The following is a 19275-nucleotide window of genomic DNA, read 5'->3' on the forward strand; positions in this document are numbered from 1 at the left end:
AGATATTTACTTTGGACATTGTCTACATTTTTACAGTCCAAACATTATAAAATAAAAATAAAATCTCATTATAAAACATTGCTAGAATGTTAAACAAATGCATAAATCTGCACAAAAAATGGAAAAGATTGCAGAACTACCTTAAAATTACCTAATTTAAATGAAGACTCTTCTTTTCATACAGTAATCTTTGGTAAATTCATAGGATTATCCAATCCATCCACAAGAACTCCAGTACAGATTTCTGGATGTAAAACAGAAAAATGATGTAAAATTACATTCAAATTACCCTCCTTTAACACCCATTAATGGTATCTTTAGAGCTTTAAGCTTTTATTTTATGTGATTATCCAATCTATTTACAGTAGATCCCTGGTAAATGTTAGTTTTATACTGTACAAAACAATAAGATCATGTGATAATAGTTTACAAAACATAATTTTAATAATCATTACTTTACTAACATTATTTGATAGTATTTAAAAGCAACTATCAAATATATCTACATACATTTCCCCATTAATGTATGAGGTTAACTTCATATAAACATTATTTAACAGTAATTACAAACAGCTCTCCAATATATTTTCAGGCTTCTCCCATAAATGTATGGAGTATACATTATTTAAACATTTTTTGACGGTAATTAAAATCAACTCTCCAATATATTTACAGGCTTTTCCCATTAATGGATAGGGTTTACTTTATATAAACATAATATGACAGTAATTGCAAGCAACTCCCCAATATATCTGCAGACATTTCACATTAATATATGGAGTTCTGAATGTACAAAATCATTTTACAATATTGTGCAATCCATTCAATACAGATCCCCATTTGAGATGTATGAGACTTCAAGATGTTTAATAACCAGAATATATCATAAATTACTTTTACTGCTTGCTTTACAAAGTAATTCTGTAGACATTGCCCAAGCCTAGTATACAGGTAAATTTTATGTTTCAGATATGAAAGTTTACTATAGACTGAAGCTTATTTGGGTATTAAAAAATTACTACAAAATTAGTCTCACATTCATTGTATATGAAGCAGCTCCAGACTTTATTGCGGATGGCATCACAAATTTGAGTCTTATGTCTCTGGTTTGTGGCTTTGGGAGAAAGTAGTTCATGTTCACAAATATCAGAAGTGGGAGTAAGTTACACATGTGCAAGTCACAAGCAAGTCTCAAGTCTTAACCTTAAAGGCTCAAGCAAGTCTTAAATCACTGTGACTCTCACTGTGACTTAGACTCAAGTAAGCCAAGTCAAGTCAATGCTAAATGTCAAGCAAGAAAAGTCAATTAAGTCACAAGTCAGTCACCATGAAAGAAGCACTTAAACCACAAGAGAAAAGGTTACAATGGCAAGCCATGTCATGAGAGAACTGCACATCTTAGTTAGTCTCTACAACTAGGGATGGCTATGGTTAGGATTCATGAAGACAACTATTTATGGTTCAGTTCATACCTTGTTTTTTGTTGTTGTTGTTGTTTTGATCTGATCCAACATGTTTTCCAGGATCTAGGGTTCATCATTTTGTATTTTATGCAGTATTAATGTGTGTGGATATGTTGTATGACTTCTGCCATTCTGCCACCAGGTTGTGCCTTTTAATAAGGTGAGAGTTTTGAAGCAGAAGTAGTAGAAGAAGAGGAACTTCCTCCAGTTGCAGTAGTTGGCACAAAGCTAGTGGGTTTTAACAGCAGCAAAGATATGCTGATGGACTGTAAGCTACACAGTCTGCTTTGTTGTGGTTGTAAAGTGCACAAATAAAAAAAACTGCAAGTTATACTATAGCCTGAGGCTCTGTCTGCAACACATGACTACTTTGGTATATTTACTCACCAAATGGAAAATCTACCCGCATTTGGCTCTTGCACAACGAATCTGATGATTACTTTTTTCTGCTGTGGATTGTGTAGACTAATACATCCATTAATTTAGAACACTGGAATTATTCAAACATCAAGCATCATAAAGGAAAAATACCATGTTTGCCTGATCTTGAAGGATTGCATTTGTCACACGGTTGATTAAAGAGAAAGAGACCATTCTGCTGTGGTTGAGTTACATTGACTTTGAAGTAGTGAGGGACTGCGAACAGAACAGTGAAGCTCTGTCATGAAAAGCTGTATATTCATAAGCTGTCTTGTCTGAATCAGAAACAGTCTGGTAATATTAAGCTTGAGAGAAAATCAGCGCAGGTATGGGAAAATGCTTTCAACAAGCTTTGAGCTCAATCCTGTCTTGCACTGTTTTCTAGGTCTTGCTAGACACTGTCTTCAAAGCCTGGGTTGCACACACTTCACTAGAAGCCACCCTTTCATGTCTCAAAACATTAGCTGTTCATGCTCAATATCTACAATAATGTAAATAGGCAATTCAGCTAAATAAAAACTGTCAAGTCTTTTCGAGTCATCTGCCTCAAGTCAAAGTCAAGTCGAGTCTTATAAGTGTTAGTCAACCAAGTCGCGAGTCCTCAAATTTGCGACTCGAGTCCCCAACCTCTGACAAATATTTATTGAACTTTCCTTGACCATGGAAATAGGTGAATCTGTTCATAGGAAAGTTGAAAGTCACCCACTTCCTTTCAGAATTACAACGATGGCTATGATCCTCTGCAATGAGCCTCAGCAAGCCTTGTCCTGAGAATACAAAAGCAGAAAATATGTATCATGCTCTTAAAAGTACCTGCACACCAACAGATGTCAACGTTGTTGCCTGTATTTTTTTCAATGTACGCACAATGGCAACTTTGCCTCTGACCCTCACAGCAGCGGCAGAGGGGAGCCATGAGGCTGCTGCTCTTAAGGAGTGCAGTTTGCCGCTTGAACAGAAATTGAGCATGATCAAACTTTGCCTCTTTTAGTGCAGGGACATTAAGGGTTTAAGACGGTCTGAAATTAAGGTTGGGGTCAGAACAAGCTGTTCTTTAAATGTGATCAACAAAATCTTAAAACCATTTGTAAAACTGACTGGTATCCTGTGTTGGGATGCTTAATTTGGAGTGATGTAGTAGTCTCTACATTTGGAACCAGTTAACAAGCTTTAGGCAAGAGAGTGATTTTCAGTTTTTGACTTGCAATATAATGACTGATTTGTGCAGAATATACAGTTTAAAATAAAAAACAAACAACAAATATACACATTATATATAAATTATATATATATAATTATGATTAAATACCTATCATCAATACAGTGAAAATTCTCTAAATTAATGATCATCTAGCCTATCGATTGAAACTGAAATCTTGGTGCAGATGGCCAAAATTTGTTTAACATAATTATGTATAGATTTCTTTATTGTGAATATATAATTTATTTACAAAGCAGTCAAAGTATGTATATCCATGTTTCACTGAAGTGCAGGGTTGGGAAAAAATAGACTTGAAGCTTAAAAGAACAGAGCAGCAGAAAAGCAGGTCCAACTCCCGTGCAGCATGCGCACTACGGCTGTCACTTTGAATGAATTCACAGTGCTATGGAATTCGTTCAAATTATATAGAACATTAGCATTATGTAATTTATAGGCAAAAAATAGACAGTTGGGCAAGGTTGTGTAGCTGCTGGTGCTCTGATTCTTTAGCCTCGCTTGGGTGAGAAGCTAACAGGTCACTCCATTTGTTGTTGTGGTAACGTTACTGTAAAGTAGTTGCTTCATACAAAGTCGGCAATCAGCCTTATCTTTATCAATAATTTTGCCATTGATAGAGTAAAATCCAAAATGCTTACACACAGCGCTTCTGAGGTGCGTTAGTGTTGATATGATCCGAGTTTCCTCCAGTTTTCATCACGCTCTCTCTACCTAGCCCTATGTCATGCAATAGTTCCAGCGTGACAGTGCGGTTTAGCCACTGATCTATATAATGAATGAGCTAGTGCACACACCTGGTAAACAGATAGTAGGCCTGGGTCATGCAGTGTAGCACCCAGAAGCAGTTCCTCAACCCTTAGATGCACGAGTGACTGGACCCTACACTCTTCCATAAGTGGGTCAAAAATGACCCATATTAGAATCAATGTGTTTTTATGCCATTTTTGTCATTTAGGTTAAGAATAATCACTTGTATAATATTTAGTATTATATTTAGGACCACACAAGCATGATTTCATGTTTGAAATATCTTTATTTTTCACTTTTTAACATTTTTGAAAAAGAAAATTACCCAGAACAGCAATAGAAAAATGTGAACATCCATTGTGTGTGTGTGTGTGTGTGTGTGTGTGTGTGTGTGTGTGTGTGTGTGTTTGTGTGTATGTGTGTGTGTAACTGTCCAGTCATTGACAGTTCCTCTCTCTTTTCCCTGTTTTGCCTTCTTGTCTCATCACTGTATGCAGTTCAGACAAACTACCTGTTTCTGGCTGTGATCATTACACACAGGTACATTGCATTTCCCACACCTATTGTTGACTCTGCTTCTTTCCTGTGGCTGGGTTGTGGCTTTTGTCACCCCACACCTTTCCATTGCTTCAATAATCGGGGCTTGCAGTTGGGGGCAGCCTTCCAGTTGACTCCTCATGTGTGGTGTGACAAGCTCCTTTGACAGCTCTTTGAGGAAGAGCCGTCATGCATTGGTGATGCCGATCTTGAATTCTGGGTGCTGAGCTGGAAAAAGGTGTAGGCATTCAGGGTGGCGATGTCAATTATGTTGTACCACAGCACCATGGGCCACCTCTGTGTCAACCATCTGGTCAGTGGTGTCTACACCTCCTTTCGTCTTGTTGTAAAATGTGATCACTTCTGGTTTTTTCTTTCTGCTATTTTCATCCACTACTTTGTCGTGGTGCATCGTGCTCAGGAGCACAACAGCTTTTCCTTTCTTTCTGACGTAGCTGACCATGGTAAGGTTGTCGTTGAATCCAAACTCTGTGCTGTGAACTTCCCTGGACTTGGAAGGCTTCATCCAAAGAGGGATGTCTGGCTTGTTCTGACGTAGAGAATACATAAGCCCACAATAGTGAGATCCTTCTCCAGGAGATGCTGCGCAAGAGGCACACTGGTGAAAAAGTTATCCACGGTGATGTTGCGACCTGTGTTTCTAAATCTACTATACAACTGCTGGACAATGTTTTCCCCCAGATTCTTCTGAACTTCTTCCCCTGGTTGTCGCCCTGTGTAAACTATACCATCTATTGCATAGGGGATGCGTGCATCACAAACCCAGAAGATCTTTAGGCCGTACTTGGCAGGCTTGCTTGGCATGTACTGTAGAAACTTGCACCTACCCCTGAATGGCACAAGCTGTTTGTCCACAGTGACACAATCACTGGGGATGAATCGCTGTCTGCAGTTGACCAGGAACAGGTCCCATACATAGTGGAAGGCTGCCATATGGTCTGTTTCCAGTTGGCTCTGGTCCTCTTATCATCGAAGTGCAAGGTACGGCGAATGTCTTCAAATCTTCCAACAGCCATAGTGGCATTGTACATGGGATTATGTAGAGGACTCCCAAACAGCTCACGGACTGATACATCCCAGTTCTTCTCACTTTCTGCAAGCAGGGTCAATCCAATGAAGGCCATGAATTCATCTTTGGTGACATTTTTCCATTCTTTTCCTCTAGCTGTTGCTAGTCTCCGTCCTTCCAAGTTTGTGCACGTCATCACCTCTTGTATTATATCATCAGTGATAAAGAGCTCCCATGCATCTTTTGAGGATGTTGTGGCTCTGTGTTCTGCCCTGGGTGGGAGGTAACTCGCTCCAGTAAGAGCCCTTCCGACTCATTCTGTTGGACATGATTTGGACACTTTCTTCTGCAGAGGACACAGAAGAGGAATCTTCTGAGTCAGATTGATCCTGTTCAGTTGGATTTCCAGGTGGACGACTGCCACTGCCACCTGGACAATAGTCTGGGTCGTCATCATCAGAAATTTCAGACTCGGAGTCCAACCCTGTTACTGCCTCTCCATCATCCAGTATCTGTAGGACCATTTCAGCTGTGTATCTAGCAGCCATGACACCTTGGATGAGGAAACATAAGAGTAATGTTTTCAATAGATCAATATGTAGCTATATAAATAAATACACTCACACACACACACACACACACACTACATATAGTAATGTTAGCTAGTTTAGTTAGCCAGCTAGTGTTAGCTAGTTATAAAGTAGGCTAATTTGTTGATGAATAATAATAACACTCTTTCACACAACAATCATGAATGACACGCACGCACGCACACACACACACACACACGCACACACACAATACGTATAGTAATGTTAGCTATCTTAGTTAGCTAGCTAGTGTTAGCTAGTTATAAAGTAGGATAATTTGTTGATAAATAATAACAACAGTCATGAAAGACACACACACAATATTATATGAAGATAATACTTACACGTATCAGCTCTTGCTGTGTAAAATAATCTTCCTGAGGGGTGACACTTCTGATATAGTCTGTCAGTTAATTTATTCCTGACAGCCACAGTTGATAAGAATCAAAGGTTCCCATTGGATTCCATAGAAAATGCATGCGGGTCATTTTTGACCCACTTATGGAAGCTTGGGGTAGTAATACAAAAACTACAATTTCTTAAAATGTATAAAAGGTAAGTTAAAAATGTAAATGGCATCATATCAAAAACATGTTTTTTGAGGAATACCTGGAATATGAAATGATAACAATTTTTCATTACGAAGATATTTCAAGAAAACAACCTCACCGGGTCATTTTTTAACCAATTATGCATCTAAGGGTTAAACTCCACTTGGCTTTCCCCTGGCTGAGAACGCCCTCCTGCAGGGTGGTGAGGCTGGGTATGACCATGGGGATGTTGAGGCCCGGAACCTTCCAATAACCATGCAGGCCGTATGTGAAGGCTGTGCCTGGGAAAACCATGCCAGCGATGCAAAACAACTCAGGAAGAGGCTGGGGGATGCAAAGTTCAAATAATTATCATGATGAAAATACTTATTTTATCAATAAATTTGTGACACATTGATATACTAACATTACATTAAAACATACATATTTTGAGGCGTTCTATTATTTTCCAAGCCTCAAAGCCTGGACCAGCAGGCTCCGAGACAGGTTTTTCCACCAGACAACCAAGCTTATGAAAAATGAACACTAATTGCCTGTCTGCACAGTACACACACACACACACTTACACAGCACTTTACACACACCACACTCATTTAACTACCACACTGTAAATCTTACTGCATTGTGTTTCATTGTGTGTTCTTCACACCAACACTAACTTAGTCGGTAGACAGCAGGTTACTGGTAACGTATTTACTAGCAGTAAATAGGAGCAGCTGGGCGGTCTGATGTTTCTTTAATAAATAATATTAGTAACTTATCAAGCTAACTGGCTAAATTTATTAACACTAGCATACTAGCTGTCACTTAAAGTCTTTCTCAGGTCACAACTTGTCACAGCCTTTTATTTAATGTTTGCAGGACAGAATAGGAGCTGAAACATGTAAATGGTCAACTGACAAATGTAATTTATTTAATGTTATTATGACTGCTATGAGATTCTGATTCAAGGCTAACGTTAATAGCTTCATTAGGACTGGCATAACGCTATGTCATCTGAAGCCACACAGACTTAATGTTACTTAATGCATACAAAAAGCAAATGCTAACGTTAGCACTGCTGACTCCACATACATTTTAAAATTCTGGCACTTATGCAACATCAACGCTTTAGTTATGTCAAGTTGTAGCTAGCCTTGAATGCTACTATCTCACTTTCCCTCTCTGCTGCCCTTGGTGTTAGCTCAACTCATGACAAGTTCAGTTTATATCTCTCTTTATACGAAACTTCATGTTAAAGAGAAAAACAAAATGATTACCTTACCTTTACTGAAAGCTGAATGTGAATCATCATCTTTAAATCAACAGTCTTTGGAAATGACTTGTGTTACTTTATCCAGAGAAATTTTCTCTCTGTAGTCTCTGCGCTTCAGGTAGATCAACAAAGTGCACGTATATGCAAACAATTGAATGTTGCGCAGTCATTGGATGAATCACGCCGGGAGGACCCGCCCCCTGAACTCAAACAATATCATTGGTCAAGAACATCTCCCCACAGCCTGATTCATCCTATGATTGTACGACATTCATTTGAATCTGCTCACATTTTCTTGACCTGTCTGAAGCACAGAGACTATAGAGACATTTTCTATGTTTACATTTATATGTTTTTTCAACTATTTTAAGGTCGTACATCCCTTCATCCATATTATCAAAGCTCAAGCCTTGCTTGAACTGTTGAGTCCTAACATCAAATCCCAGTCTTTCACACATCTCTCACATATTGCTAAAAAAAAAAAAATGTAAACCATTGTAAAGCTTTACTCATATTGAGGTCCCTCTTTATTCACCCATTTTATCTCTGCTTTTTGCTCTTTGTTCCCTTTGACCTGTAGAAATGTTGGAGTGACCTAATGACTAGAGGGAGCAGTAGGACTGCAATGAGGGCCTTGAATTTTGTTGAACATAAACTGACTGTGACTCACTTTGGGTCTTAATGTTTAGAGAAGAAAAACTAGATCTACAAATGACACCTTCACAAGGAAAAAACGCATGGATGCTACATATACAGTTTCAAGTTGTGGTCTAAGAAAAATGTATTAGGAGACAGCTTCCGATATTTTTAAGGTGGATTTACAGCCTTTATTATAGCTACCTTCAGAATTTGAAATGAAATTACTAATCTTTTTTAAAATAAGCATGTGTTGCACATGTCAATATGAATGATGCTTTCCAGATTAAAATGATTACAGAATAAAAAATCAGAAACCCATGTAAGCATCCTGCTGTGTGACAGAAAAGAAACAGAAACATTAGAGCACATACAGTATATCAAGTAGCACTGAGCCCAAATATAAAACACGTGAAAGTGCAAATTAAAAGAAATAAATTCATAAATATTTGTAACCATTTAGTAAAATCTTCTGAGCTCCAATCACACAAGGAACATAATAAAGAACATAAACTGTATTTCCCACTTCTTCATTGGGCCTCATGCAAGAACCACGCGTACCAACAGATTTGTTCCTTAGAGACACATGATTTATGAAAATTTGTTAAAAGTATAATTTGTTTCATTTTATTTCATTTAAGAGCTCAGACCTGTTGTATGAGTCTTGAACAGATAATATCTGACTTTCTTCACAAGAAACAAACATTTGTTTCACTTTGATGATTGATAGGAGAAAATAAAACAATGTACAAAAAGTTCAAAAGTTCACTAACGTGTGTGAGGAATTCTTTACTGCTGTGACAGGATGTACTAATGGTTGTACCAGTATATAGTTCAAGCATTTGGGAAACACTGAACCTCATAGTCATGGTATCATAAAGTCAGGTTAATTATTAGTTGGATCTAAAATACAACAATAGCTTGTTCAGTTTTGAAGGTGATAACACTTGATTGAAGTCCAGTTAGATTTTCCAGTTCAGCTTCACAGACTGATATAAAAGCAGTCACATGTGAAACAATGCAGTATATAATATTGATAAGAAGAAAATATACATTTGCTGGTGAACATGTACAGAAAAAAAGCATATTTACTTGCTTGATCCTGAAAAAGTAATAAGGATTGTTGTTTTTTGTGTTGTAATGCTGTAAACAAAGTAAGGTCCCTTTAAAATAGTCTCCTGGATGTCTGAGGGACATCCTCAGTAGATCCTGTTAGTTGATACCGTCATGACAACCAGTTCTTGTTGACTTCTTCAACATCCAGCAGACTGAGAGCAACATTATAATCACTGAGTTGGAGTCATGTTTGTGTTCACTTGATGAATGAAAGTCCAAAATTTATTCTCCGTTTAGCTCTGGTTTGGTCTCCGCCAACTCCTGAGAAAAATATCTAGAACTGCTACATGTTCTTCACCAGCTAGTCTCTAACTGTGTCTGTTTGCTGATGGGTGCCGGGCAGGTAGTGTACAGTCAGTTTATTGGAGCTTGTTTTTGTTCCCTCAACATGCTTATAGAGACAGTTGAGTTGTGGTGGTTTTATTTTTCTGATATACAGTACTGTGCAAAAGTTTTATGCTCTTAAACTAAAGTGAGGATGCTTTTGTAAACAATGCAGTGAACAGTTTTGATCAATTAACTTACAAACTTGAGTAACCTATCAACAGAAACTTAAAGTGAATCAGTTGTCAGTTGTTCCTGCATCTTGGAGAAGTTGCCACAGTTCTTCTTCTGTGGATTTCGGCGTCTCAGCTGCTTCTGTCTCTTCATGTTAATCCCAGACTGACTCCATGATGTTGAGATCAGAGACCATCTGTTGCAGGACTCCTTGTTCTTCTTGTTGATGAAGATAGTTCTTTATGACTCTGGCTGGATGTTTGGGCTTGTTGTCCTGCTGCAGATGATCAGACGCCTCCATGATGCTGCTGCATTACGGAGAAGAATCTAAACATCTAAAGAGCCTAAAACTTTTACCCAGTACTCTATGTTAAAGACTTAGAAGTTTTTATTTAATTTATTTGTGTAAGGTCACTCATTCTTGGGAAATACGTCTGAATATATCTATAACTTTGTCACAGGCCTGTATTTCTTTAAACTTTTCATTTTCAATTTTTTTAAATTTCCATTCAAGTTATTGTCATTATACAGTGCAGAGAGCACACAACAAAAAGTGTCTCCTACAAGTCTAGAAGTGGGACTATATATGCATCACTCACAATTTTTGGTATTTCAGATACTTCAATTCAGAGAAATACATGCAGGTCTTTAGTGTTGCCCTGAACTGATTGAGTAATCTTTTTTCATGACACCGCATGCATGAGTCAGATGCGTGGGCATAGATTTGGGTTTGTCCCTACCAATGTCAAGCAAAGCTATATTATATTACCAACCAGGGAAAGCAGGTAACTGCAAATGTTTACTCCACATCATTTGAGTTTAAATAATTTTATTAATTCTCTGTGACATCCTCCATGTTATGGTCCTGGTCTTGAAGAAGGACTCAAGACTTTGAAGACTTTACTAGTTTTACTTTATATTGTGTTCATTTGTTGTAAAGTTGTGTTTTATCAAACTGCACACAGAAAACTGGGGGACAGGTAGTATTATCCCATCATAGGAGTACTGTTATTTTCTTTCATAATCTTGATTGTTCAGTGTAAAAAATGTCAGAAAATAATGAAAAATGACAATTACTTTTCCCTGAAGCCCAAGTGAACATATTCAGATGACTTGTTTTGTCTGACCAACAGTTAGTCAGAAAACTGGGAAAACTAGCAAATATTCACATTTGAGAAGCAGCTAATGGAGAATTTTTGACATTTTTTGCTTGAAATTTAATTGAATGTTTAATCACTTATCAAAATGTTTACCTATTCATTTTCTATCAATCGATTCATCAATTATTTCAGCTCTGGAGTCCTACCAGGTACAGGGGGGTCAGTAGGGGCCCAACAACATTGTTTTTCCTGGGGTCCCATAGCAGGTTTGTTCAGCCATGATTTTGCTGAACTGTCTCTGACAATTTTCTTCAAAATCTCAAACGATCTTGCCATTAATTCCACATTTTACACATAAATCTATGCAGAGCTGCCGGATATGTTTGTTTAGGATGAAAAGTGATCTGACAGCTCTCAACTTCAAACTGCATTACAGAGTACAGTACATGTCGATTAGCTGCAGCCTGGCGGTAGTAGTTGGTGATGAATGAAAGATGGTAAATCTGAAATAAGTATTTAACCGCAGAATTGGAAACGTCTTCACTGGGCAAACTTAACAGTCAAAATTATATTTAAATTTCAGGTGTAAGCTGTTGTTGACTAATTTGTGGTCATAACTCAGACATGTCATTTTATTAAACAACTTTATTACTGTAGACAAAACTGCTTCCCAAAAATAATTTCCTTTTTAAGCGTAAATAACATCCAAGCTTTTTCTTTTTGAAATTAGTGGGAGAAATATTTACCATTTAATGTCACTGTTTCCCTTTTCCATGAGTGGCCCAGGAGTGGGTTATTACTGCATATCATTTATGACATGAACATTATTTATTAACATTATTAACTTTATCTATAACATTATCAGTAGTTCTGTGCACAGATAAGATGTGTTATATTACTAAGATTGAAACTTAAAGATACAGCGGTGTGGTTGAACATGAAAGAATCTGTGAACATTGTGAATGTTATTTCATTCTCTACTGTCCTTTATATCATGATTTATGACAAATATTATTTCAAAAAGTTCATGTTCCAGATTTAGGTGTAGGTTAACGATATTTTTGCATTTTCTGAATATATTTTAAAGCATGGACTAGGAGGAGAAAAATGACTTATGATAGATTCAAGTTCTTTTCTCTATATTGATTACAGGCTATGAGCTGGATCATATTAATAGTGTTTGATATTAATGGATGCATATGTGGACTGTTTTGTTTTGTTTAATCTCCAGTGCTGGATATCTCCTGGGATATTTGTATGCAGGCTGTTCATATCTGGATGATGTTAATGTGTTGTGCTGTTCGATGCTGGTGGGTTTACATGCTGGAATGTTTGTTTTTTTGTTGATTAATGTGTCTGAATGATTTCATGAGGGATGGGACGTAAGACACAGACACGAAAATAAATATTCATTCATTCATTAATAGGTGAATTGAAGTGAATTGAAAATACCTTTTACAATGTCTTTTTTGTGAATAACAGGAATTATTTTATGATGTTATTATGAAAATCCCGTCAGCAGCAGGTGAACTCTGATGTCACAGTGAAATATCTAACCATGAATTCAGGTGTCAAATGAAAAAAATGAAAAAAACATGATTTAAAGATAGTGTTGTGTCAGCCATATCAAAAAACAGAAAGACAGAATCTCAGGTGAGGTTTGAAAATGGCTTATAGGAGATAGTTGGTTTAAAGTGAGGAGCACATTACCTGCAGGTTATTAACCATTTATTTTTATTTGCTTGTAACAGATTTATATTAATTAAAAAAGGAAAATATTTGTTTGCAATTACAGAAAAAAATCATGGTTTAAAGTAAATTATATCAGAAAATACATATTCAATAAAATAAACTACATACATATACAGAAGGGAGAGACTTAATGTGTATATATGTGTGCATATGAATAAGGAAAGAGAGACAGAGAACTTATACAACGGTTTATTTTGGCCGTCCAATAAAAGATTTCCTGATCAAAGATTAACTCAAATCTACGCCTTTCATCAGATGAGTCATTTACAGAAAAACCTGGAATGGGGGAGGAGATACAGTTAATGAGAAAGCGGATGACACACCGTGTGTGAAAGAGCTTCACATTCATTCATTTGTGAAGAAAGAAGACTCGTCCTGTGCAGTTCGTCGGGTGAGTCCAAAATTAAATTGATGGTAGGAATATATCTAATAATTGTTACCACTTTATAGTAAGGGTATAGGAATTATCATGAATTTACACACAAATTAATTCATGTAATACCTCATGAGCTATCAGGAATTAAAAGTATCGTGTGGTCCTGGTCTTAAAGAGGAACTCTGTGTCAAAATCTAGTTTTCAGACTTTAATAGTTTTAGTTTATATTGAGCTCATTTGTTGTAAAGTTGTGTTGTATTAAACTGCAAAGAGAAGACTGAGGGCAAGGTAGAATTATTGCATCATAGCACTGTAAGGCTACAAACAACTATTATTTTCATTATCAATAAGTCTGACAATTATTTTCTTAATTATTTTAAGGAAAAGTACACGCTTGAGAAGTTGAAACCAGCAAATTACTGGCATTTTTAAGTTAGAAAGTGACAAAAATAATTATTCAATTATCAAAATAGCTGCTGATTAATATTTGCAGGCTCTAATTGTTGCAGCTCCACCAAGTTGTAAAGTGACACTATAAATGCAGTCCATTTACCATTTAAATAAACTGGAAATACTTATGGTAGATTTTAATTTTATATGCTCTACTTTGTTTCAGGTTATGTGGGAGCAAATAAAAACACTAAAGCACAAAGAAGATGAGAGTTGATGAACAGTTTTTAAAAATCTTGTAGTATTCTAAGGGAAACAGGATGGGACGTCAAAAAAGGAGAATTAAGTGTTTGTTCTGTTCAGCTGGGGATGAAGAAGGAGCATCAGAAAAAGAAGAAGAAAACACTTCAGAGGAGAAGGAGAATGAGTCAGATGAACGCAGTGAAGAACTACAGTGGATGAATGACACTTCACACACAGAAGACACAGAAGTCGTAGTGATTAGTGCTCATGGTGACATACGGGTAGGGTCTAGCCTTAAAACTAGATCATATATAAGAACAAAAAGAAAAACATCTTGTTTCAGCGGGGCGGCCAGAGTGATCAGGAATGCTCTGTCCTCTGCTTTAAATTACAAATCTTCCCCCAGAAGAGTCAGTCAGTCAAGCACACTATCGCGCCCCCCTGTGGCTACTGCAGCATGTGCATCTTCTTTTCTCCCCCATCCGCCTCCTCAAATTGCTCATCTTCAACATGACAAATCTTTCAGGCAGTCTCTCCCAGGAGACCCTAATCTGTCCCAGGAGACTTCTTTTATACATGAAGCCCTGGTGGAAATGACAGCACCTGTTATAGCTGAGTCTGTCCCTGAGACCCTGCCAACCCATTCTCACCTCAGTCCTGATTGGAGTAGACGAGACTTCAGCTGCTTGCCTTGTTCTCACAGCGTGCCCTCACTCAGTCAAATAACCTCTACAAAGAACAAGAACTTAACTCGAGCAAAGAGCTTACCTGACATGTTGTTAAAAGACAGCTTTGAGGAGTTTACACCTGATGTTACTGTTGATGAAAATGAGGAAACCTACAGGTTCCACTGCTCCCGTCCAGGCCTGTACCAGTGCAGTGTGACAAGTCTGGTGTTTCACATGGAGGGAGAAGGGGACGTGGTTTACAGGATTGTCTCTTGGAACTGCAGACTACTGGCCCAACATCACAAGAAGCCTGCAGGACCCCTGTTTGACATCAAATGTCTGCAGCAGTCTGTGTGTCAGCTTCATCTCCCACACTGTGAGATCCGCTCCACAGGTGGATGTGAATTCTTGTCAGTTGCTCATGTGGATGATGAGGGCATCGAGTTTATTACTCCTCATAAGATAACAGAAACTCATGTCATTATAAACATCACAGGGTTTTCTGGTTTCGGTAATGTCAAGGATGAAGACTCTCCTCCTAAACCGGTCCGAGCACTGGTGCTGCTGTTCTACAGACCCCCGACTGATCCTGATCCAGAATCTCTCCTCAATGTGTTGTTGCTACCAAGGAACGTCGTGCTGCGTGATGTGAAGCGCATGAGGAACGAATCAGCTGATGGGAGGTTCATCGAGTGGTACATCGACATATGTCCCAACTGTACACTGTTCCCAAAGCATAAGTACAGACTGTCCACTAGTCCTGAAGACGACTCAGTTCTAGTTCAACCAACAGTAGCAGAATTTGATGAGGAGTACTACATCGACTACTTCCCATCATTCCAGGTGAAATTAAAAACAATCATGAAAAATATTCAACTTTTTTTAAAAGATAAGAACAGCTCCTGCTGTGTCTGGGAAAGCCAGGTTTCTCTTCAGTCCACTGGAGTAACAAAGCCCCAAGGACAGTGTGCTCGGAGTCTCCTTTCAAACGAGAGGCTGAAGAACATATGGACCAGCTTCATTGATGGGATATCAGGACCTGTTCTCAAAAGTCTGCTGGACAAGATGTTTGAGAAAAAGGTGATAACTGACTCTGAGAGAGAGTTAGCGGATGAGATGCAAAACAAAAGAGACAAGGCTCGTTTTGTCATCGACACGGTGACGAAGAAAGGTGAAGCTGCGAGTTCAGAGATGATTGAGTTTCTCTGTGAGGAAGACCCCTTCCTCTGTAAACATCTTGGGTTGATGTGAAGCACAATGAAGAGGCGGGAAATACACTTTATGTTGACCTGGTGGTTAGAAACTGATCGTCCTGTAACTGATGTGGAAGCAAATAACTGTATTACGTTTCCTTGTGTGCATTAAGCTCAGAGGATTTATTATAATGTTCTGTATACTGTAAGTAATGTATGATTTTTTAGAAGATCCTGGTTATTTATTTTCAGTAGTTGTCTCACCCTGATGAGGGAAAAGAAAAAGAACCTGCCAAACCCTTTATTTAAGCCTGTAACAGTCAACAGCCAGGAGGTGGAGCAATTGAGCTCCTTCAAATATTTTGGGACTGTTTTGGATCAAACCTTCACCTTTTCTGAGCATGTGGGATCATATTTACTAAAAATCACAAGAAATACTCTTTCTTTAGTGCAAACTGAGGAGTTTTGAAGTTAGTCAGCACATCTTAAACAGAGTGTATCAATCCCTAATAGAGAGTGTTCTTACATTCAACATTGTGTCCTGGTTTGAATACCCGACTGTCAAAAACAAGGCCAAACTTTTCAGAATAGTCAAACTTGGCAGTGTAATAGTATAAAAATAATATAATAATAACTATAATTAGTCGTTAGTTTATCACCATGACAAAGCAGATGAACAAATGACAGACAAAATCTTGGAGGATTCATACCATTGCTTGAATCATCACTTTCAGCTCCTATGGCAAGCTGTTTTAACATTTAATAGCTAGACTGGATATATGTTGCAAATATCCGTAATTCAATTCTTTCCAGTCAAAACGAACATTTTATATATCCACAATGACATTCTTCCTAAGACAAATGATGTCACTTTTGCCATTAATGTGTATTGGGCTTTTAATTTCACATATTCACAATTGCAGTTTTGATACCTAGAATGAACATTCTGGATATCTGCAATAGAATTATTACTGGGAAAAACTCCCATTTCTACAGTCCAGTTGTTAATAGCCATAACTTTAATTTCATGTATCCAAGTGAAAAACCATTCCAGATATCCATAATGTAATTTAGGATATTCAAAAATACATTAAGACTAGTAAAAATGTCCTTATGGATATCCACAATTTGTATTATGACTAGTAATAATGCAATTTCAGATATCTACAATTAGAATTGTGACTAGAAATAATGCAATTGCAGATATCCACAAATGCATTGTGGATATCTGTTGACAGGTAGATATGATGCCATTTCAACATAACAGGGGTTAATTAACTATCCACAGTTATATTTAAGATCTCTATAACAGCGTTTCTCTTAGTCAAAATTACATTCTTATTAGCCAGACTGGCAATAACAGACATCCACACTAACATTGTTACGAGTAAAATTGTATTTCAAGATATCTAAAACTTTATTTCTCCTTGTCAAAATTCAGCTAAAGATATGTTTAAATCCTTAAAAAGTATAAGTGGCCGTTTTAACATTTAATAGCTAGACTGGATATATTTTGCAGATATCTGTAATTAAATTCTTCTCAGTCAAAATGAACATTTCAGATAACTACAACGACATTCTTCCAAAGACAAATGATGTCACTTTTGCCATTTAAGTCTTAAATTGAATTTTGATCTTCATAATGCATTTACAATGTAAATGCCTGACTGTTGTTTTAAGACACACCTGAAGAATTACGAACCTTTCCTTTAAAACGGTTGTTGACAATTACAGAGTTGGTTTTAAGAGATTTGACATACTGTGCATTGACAATACAGCACTAAATCCATTAAAAGTGTTTAAACATCTTGAACAAAGAACACTGGCTGACTTGAGGTGTTCCTGGTTGTTTGGTGTTCAGGCACTTCAGTATTAAGCTCCAGGTTGGACATAACTTAGAAAAATGTTTTAAGGAGTTGGATATATGGGAGCATTCATAATTACATCTTTGATGTTGACATGAACGCTATTTACAAGTTTTACACTGGTTATTACAAACTTTTTTAAATTTGCTTTTTTCTTATTACAAACTAGTCTATGACATGAATGCAGCCATGACATCACATCATTTTTCCAGTTTTGATACTCGTTTGTTTGTTTTTTTGTCAAACTTTATTAAAGTTTAATTTGAAAACAATCATGGTATATTTTCATCTCAGAAAAAGAATAACAACATGTGTCATGTTATTTTAACATGACAATAGTACATACATGTAAACATATGGGAGCAATGTAGAAAAAAATAAATAAGAATACAAATAATTTGTGTAATATAAAGCAAATGAAACATAATAAATGGTTTCTGTCAAGTATTGTGAAATAAAGTGTAAAGATTTCTGGTTTCTCATTCTTCTTTGTTTTTAGGGACTTAATGTATAACTTAAACTTGGTAAAAAATAAAAAAAATAAAAATCTAGCCTAATTTAGTTTAACATAATGATGCATTGCAGCACAGTTATTTTTTTATTGAGAAGAAACACCAAATATTTATTTCACTTCTGATATCTCTTGAAAAATGAAGAGTAAATGATGGAACTACTATAATTTTTACTTAATTTATTCCTATGATATCATTACTACATACAAGTGTTGAAATACTGTTTCAAGAATTTTGTCAATAACATGTTTCTTCCCTCCGATGTAGAAAGACGTAGAGGTGCCGTTTAAAGCTAGAAATATATAATATATTTATTTCCAAGGCAAAATTAATGGATTACCAGACAACAGCTTGTTTACTAGCTATGTCTTGAATAATTGATAAATAATGTGTTTATTATACATTTTAGGTCCCTGTTAGCTGACACCTTAATGACACTGAAGTCTTTCAGCAGACTGAGAGCAACATTATAATCATTTATTTGGACTCATGTTTGTGTCCACCTGATGAATGTGAGTCCGAAATTCACAGGAGTCTCCACAAATTCTTGAGAAAATATCAGACTCTTTAGCTGCTAAATGTTCCAATTTCTTCACCAGAGAGAGCACAGTGACCAACGAACCAAAACAGTACATGTGTCATAAAAACAAAACTAAACAATAAATCTCTGAGTCTGACACAAGTGAACCGTTTGACATTCCACATAGTCATTAACTTAGTGTTAATATCAAGAATATTGATTAATGCACCTTTTGAATTAAACACTTTAAAGTCATGTGTCCATATTTACTGCTGATTCTTTTCAACAGTAAAAAAAAAACAGTATAGTACATATGATGAGATATTTTTATCAAGTGAAAGTAAAATCTGATAACAAATTCTTAACTTGACTTATATAATGAATATTTGGAAATATCCTCATTGGATCCCATTTCTTAAACATACATTAAAAAACTAATATAGCTCAAGGTAAGATTCTATCACAATCATGTGCATTGATCTTTTTCTCCTCAAATGAAACTTTGACATATTAACACATTTAATAAACGTTTACAGATACACTGACCATATTGTTCCTCACTTAGACCTCAGCTTTTCTCAAAGACACAACCCC

At 36.7% G+C, this 19275-nt stretch overlaps 1 protein-coding gene and 1 long non-coding RNA gene across 5 annotated transcripts; one reads left to right on the top strand and one right to left on the bottom strand.

The window, feature by feature from the left end:
- Positions 1 to 209: 209 nt before the first annotated feature.
- LOC121888331 lies at positions 210 to 7925 on the bottom strand. 3 transcript variants are annotated; one of them, XR_006093196.1, is made up of 3 exons: positions 7822 to 7925; positions 6676 to 6881; positions 210 to 244 (listed from the first exon to the last, which is right to left on the bottom strand). It is a non-coding gene; the product is annotated as an uncharacterized LOC121888331 (long non-coding RNA). The 3 variants fall into 3 exon arrangements; XR_006093197.1 differs by lacking the exon at positions 210 to 244 and adding an exon at positions 866 to 2650; XR_006093195.1 differs by lacking the exon at positions 210 to 244 and adding an exon at positions 4241 to 5969 and having other exon boundaries at positions 6351 to 6881.
- Positions 7926 to 10941: 3016 nt separating this feature from the next.
- LOC121888326 lies at positions 10942 to 19269 on the top strand. 2 transcript variants are annotated; one of them, XM_042399785.1, is made up of 2 exons: positions 10942 to 12472; positions 13170 to 19269. In XM_042399785.1, the coding sequence occupies exon 2, from the start codon at positions 14001 to 14003 to the stop codon at positions 15840 to 15842; it is 1842 nt and encodes a 613-aa protein (XP_042255719.1). In that variant the 5' UTR covers positions 10942 to 12472; positions 13170 to 14000; the 3' UTR covers positions 15843 to 19269. The 2 variants fall into 2 exon arrangements, with proteins under 2 accessions (XP_042255719.1, XP_042255720.1); XM_042399786.1 differs by lacking the exon at positions 10942 to 12472 and having other exon boundaries at positions 12985 to 13305; positions 13907 to 19269.
- The last annotated feature ends 6 nt before the right edge of the window (positions 19270 to 19275 follow it).

Source organism: Thunnus maccoyii, chromosome 21 (assembly GCF_910596095.1).
Source record: "Thunnus maccoyii chromosome 21, fThuMac1.1, whole genome shotgun sequence".
Classification (NCBI taxonomy): Eukaryota; Metazoa; Chordata; class Actinopteri; order Scombriformes; family Scombridae; genus Thunnus; species Thunnus maccoyii.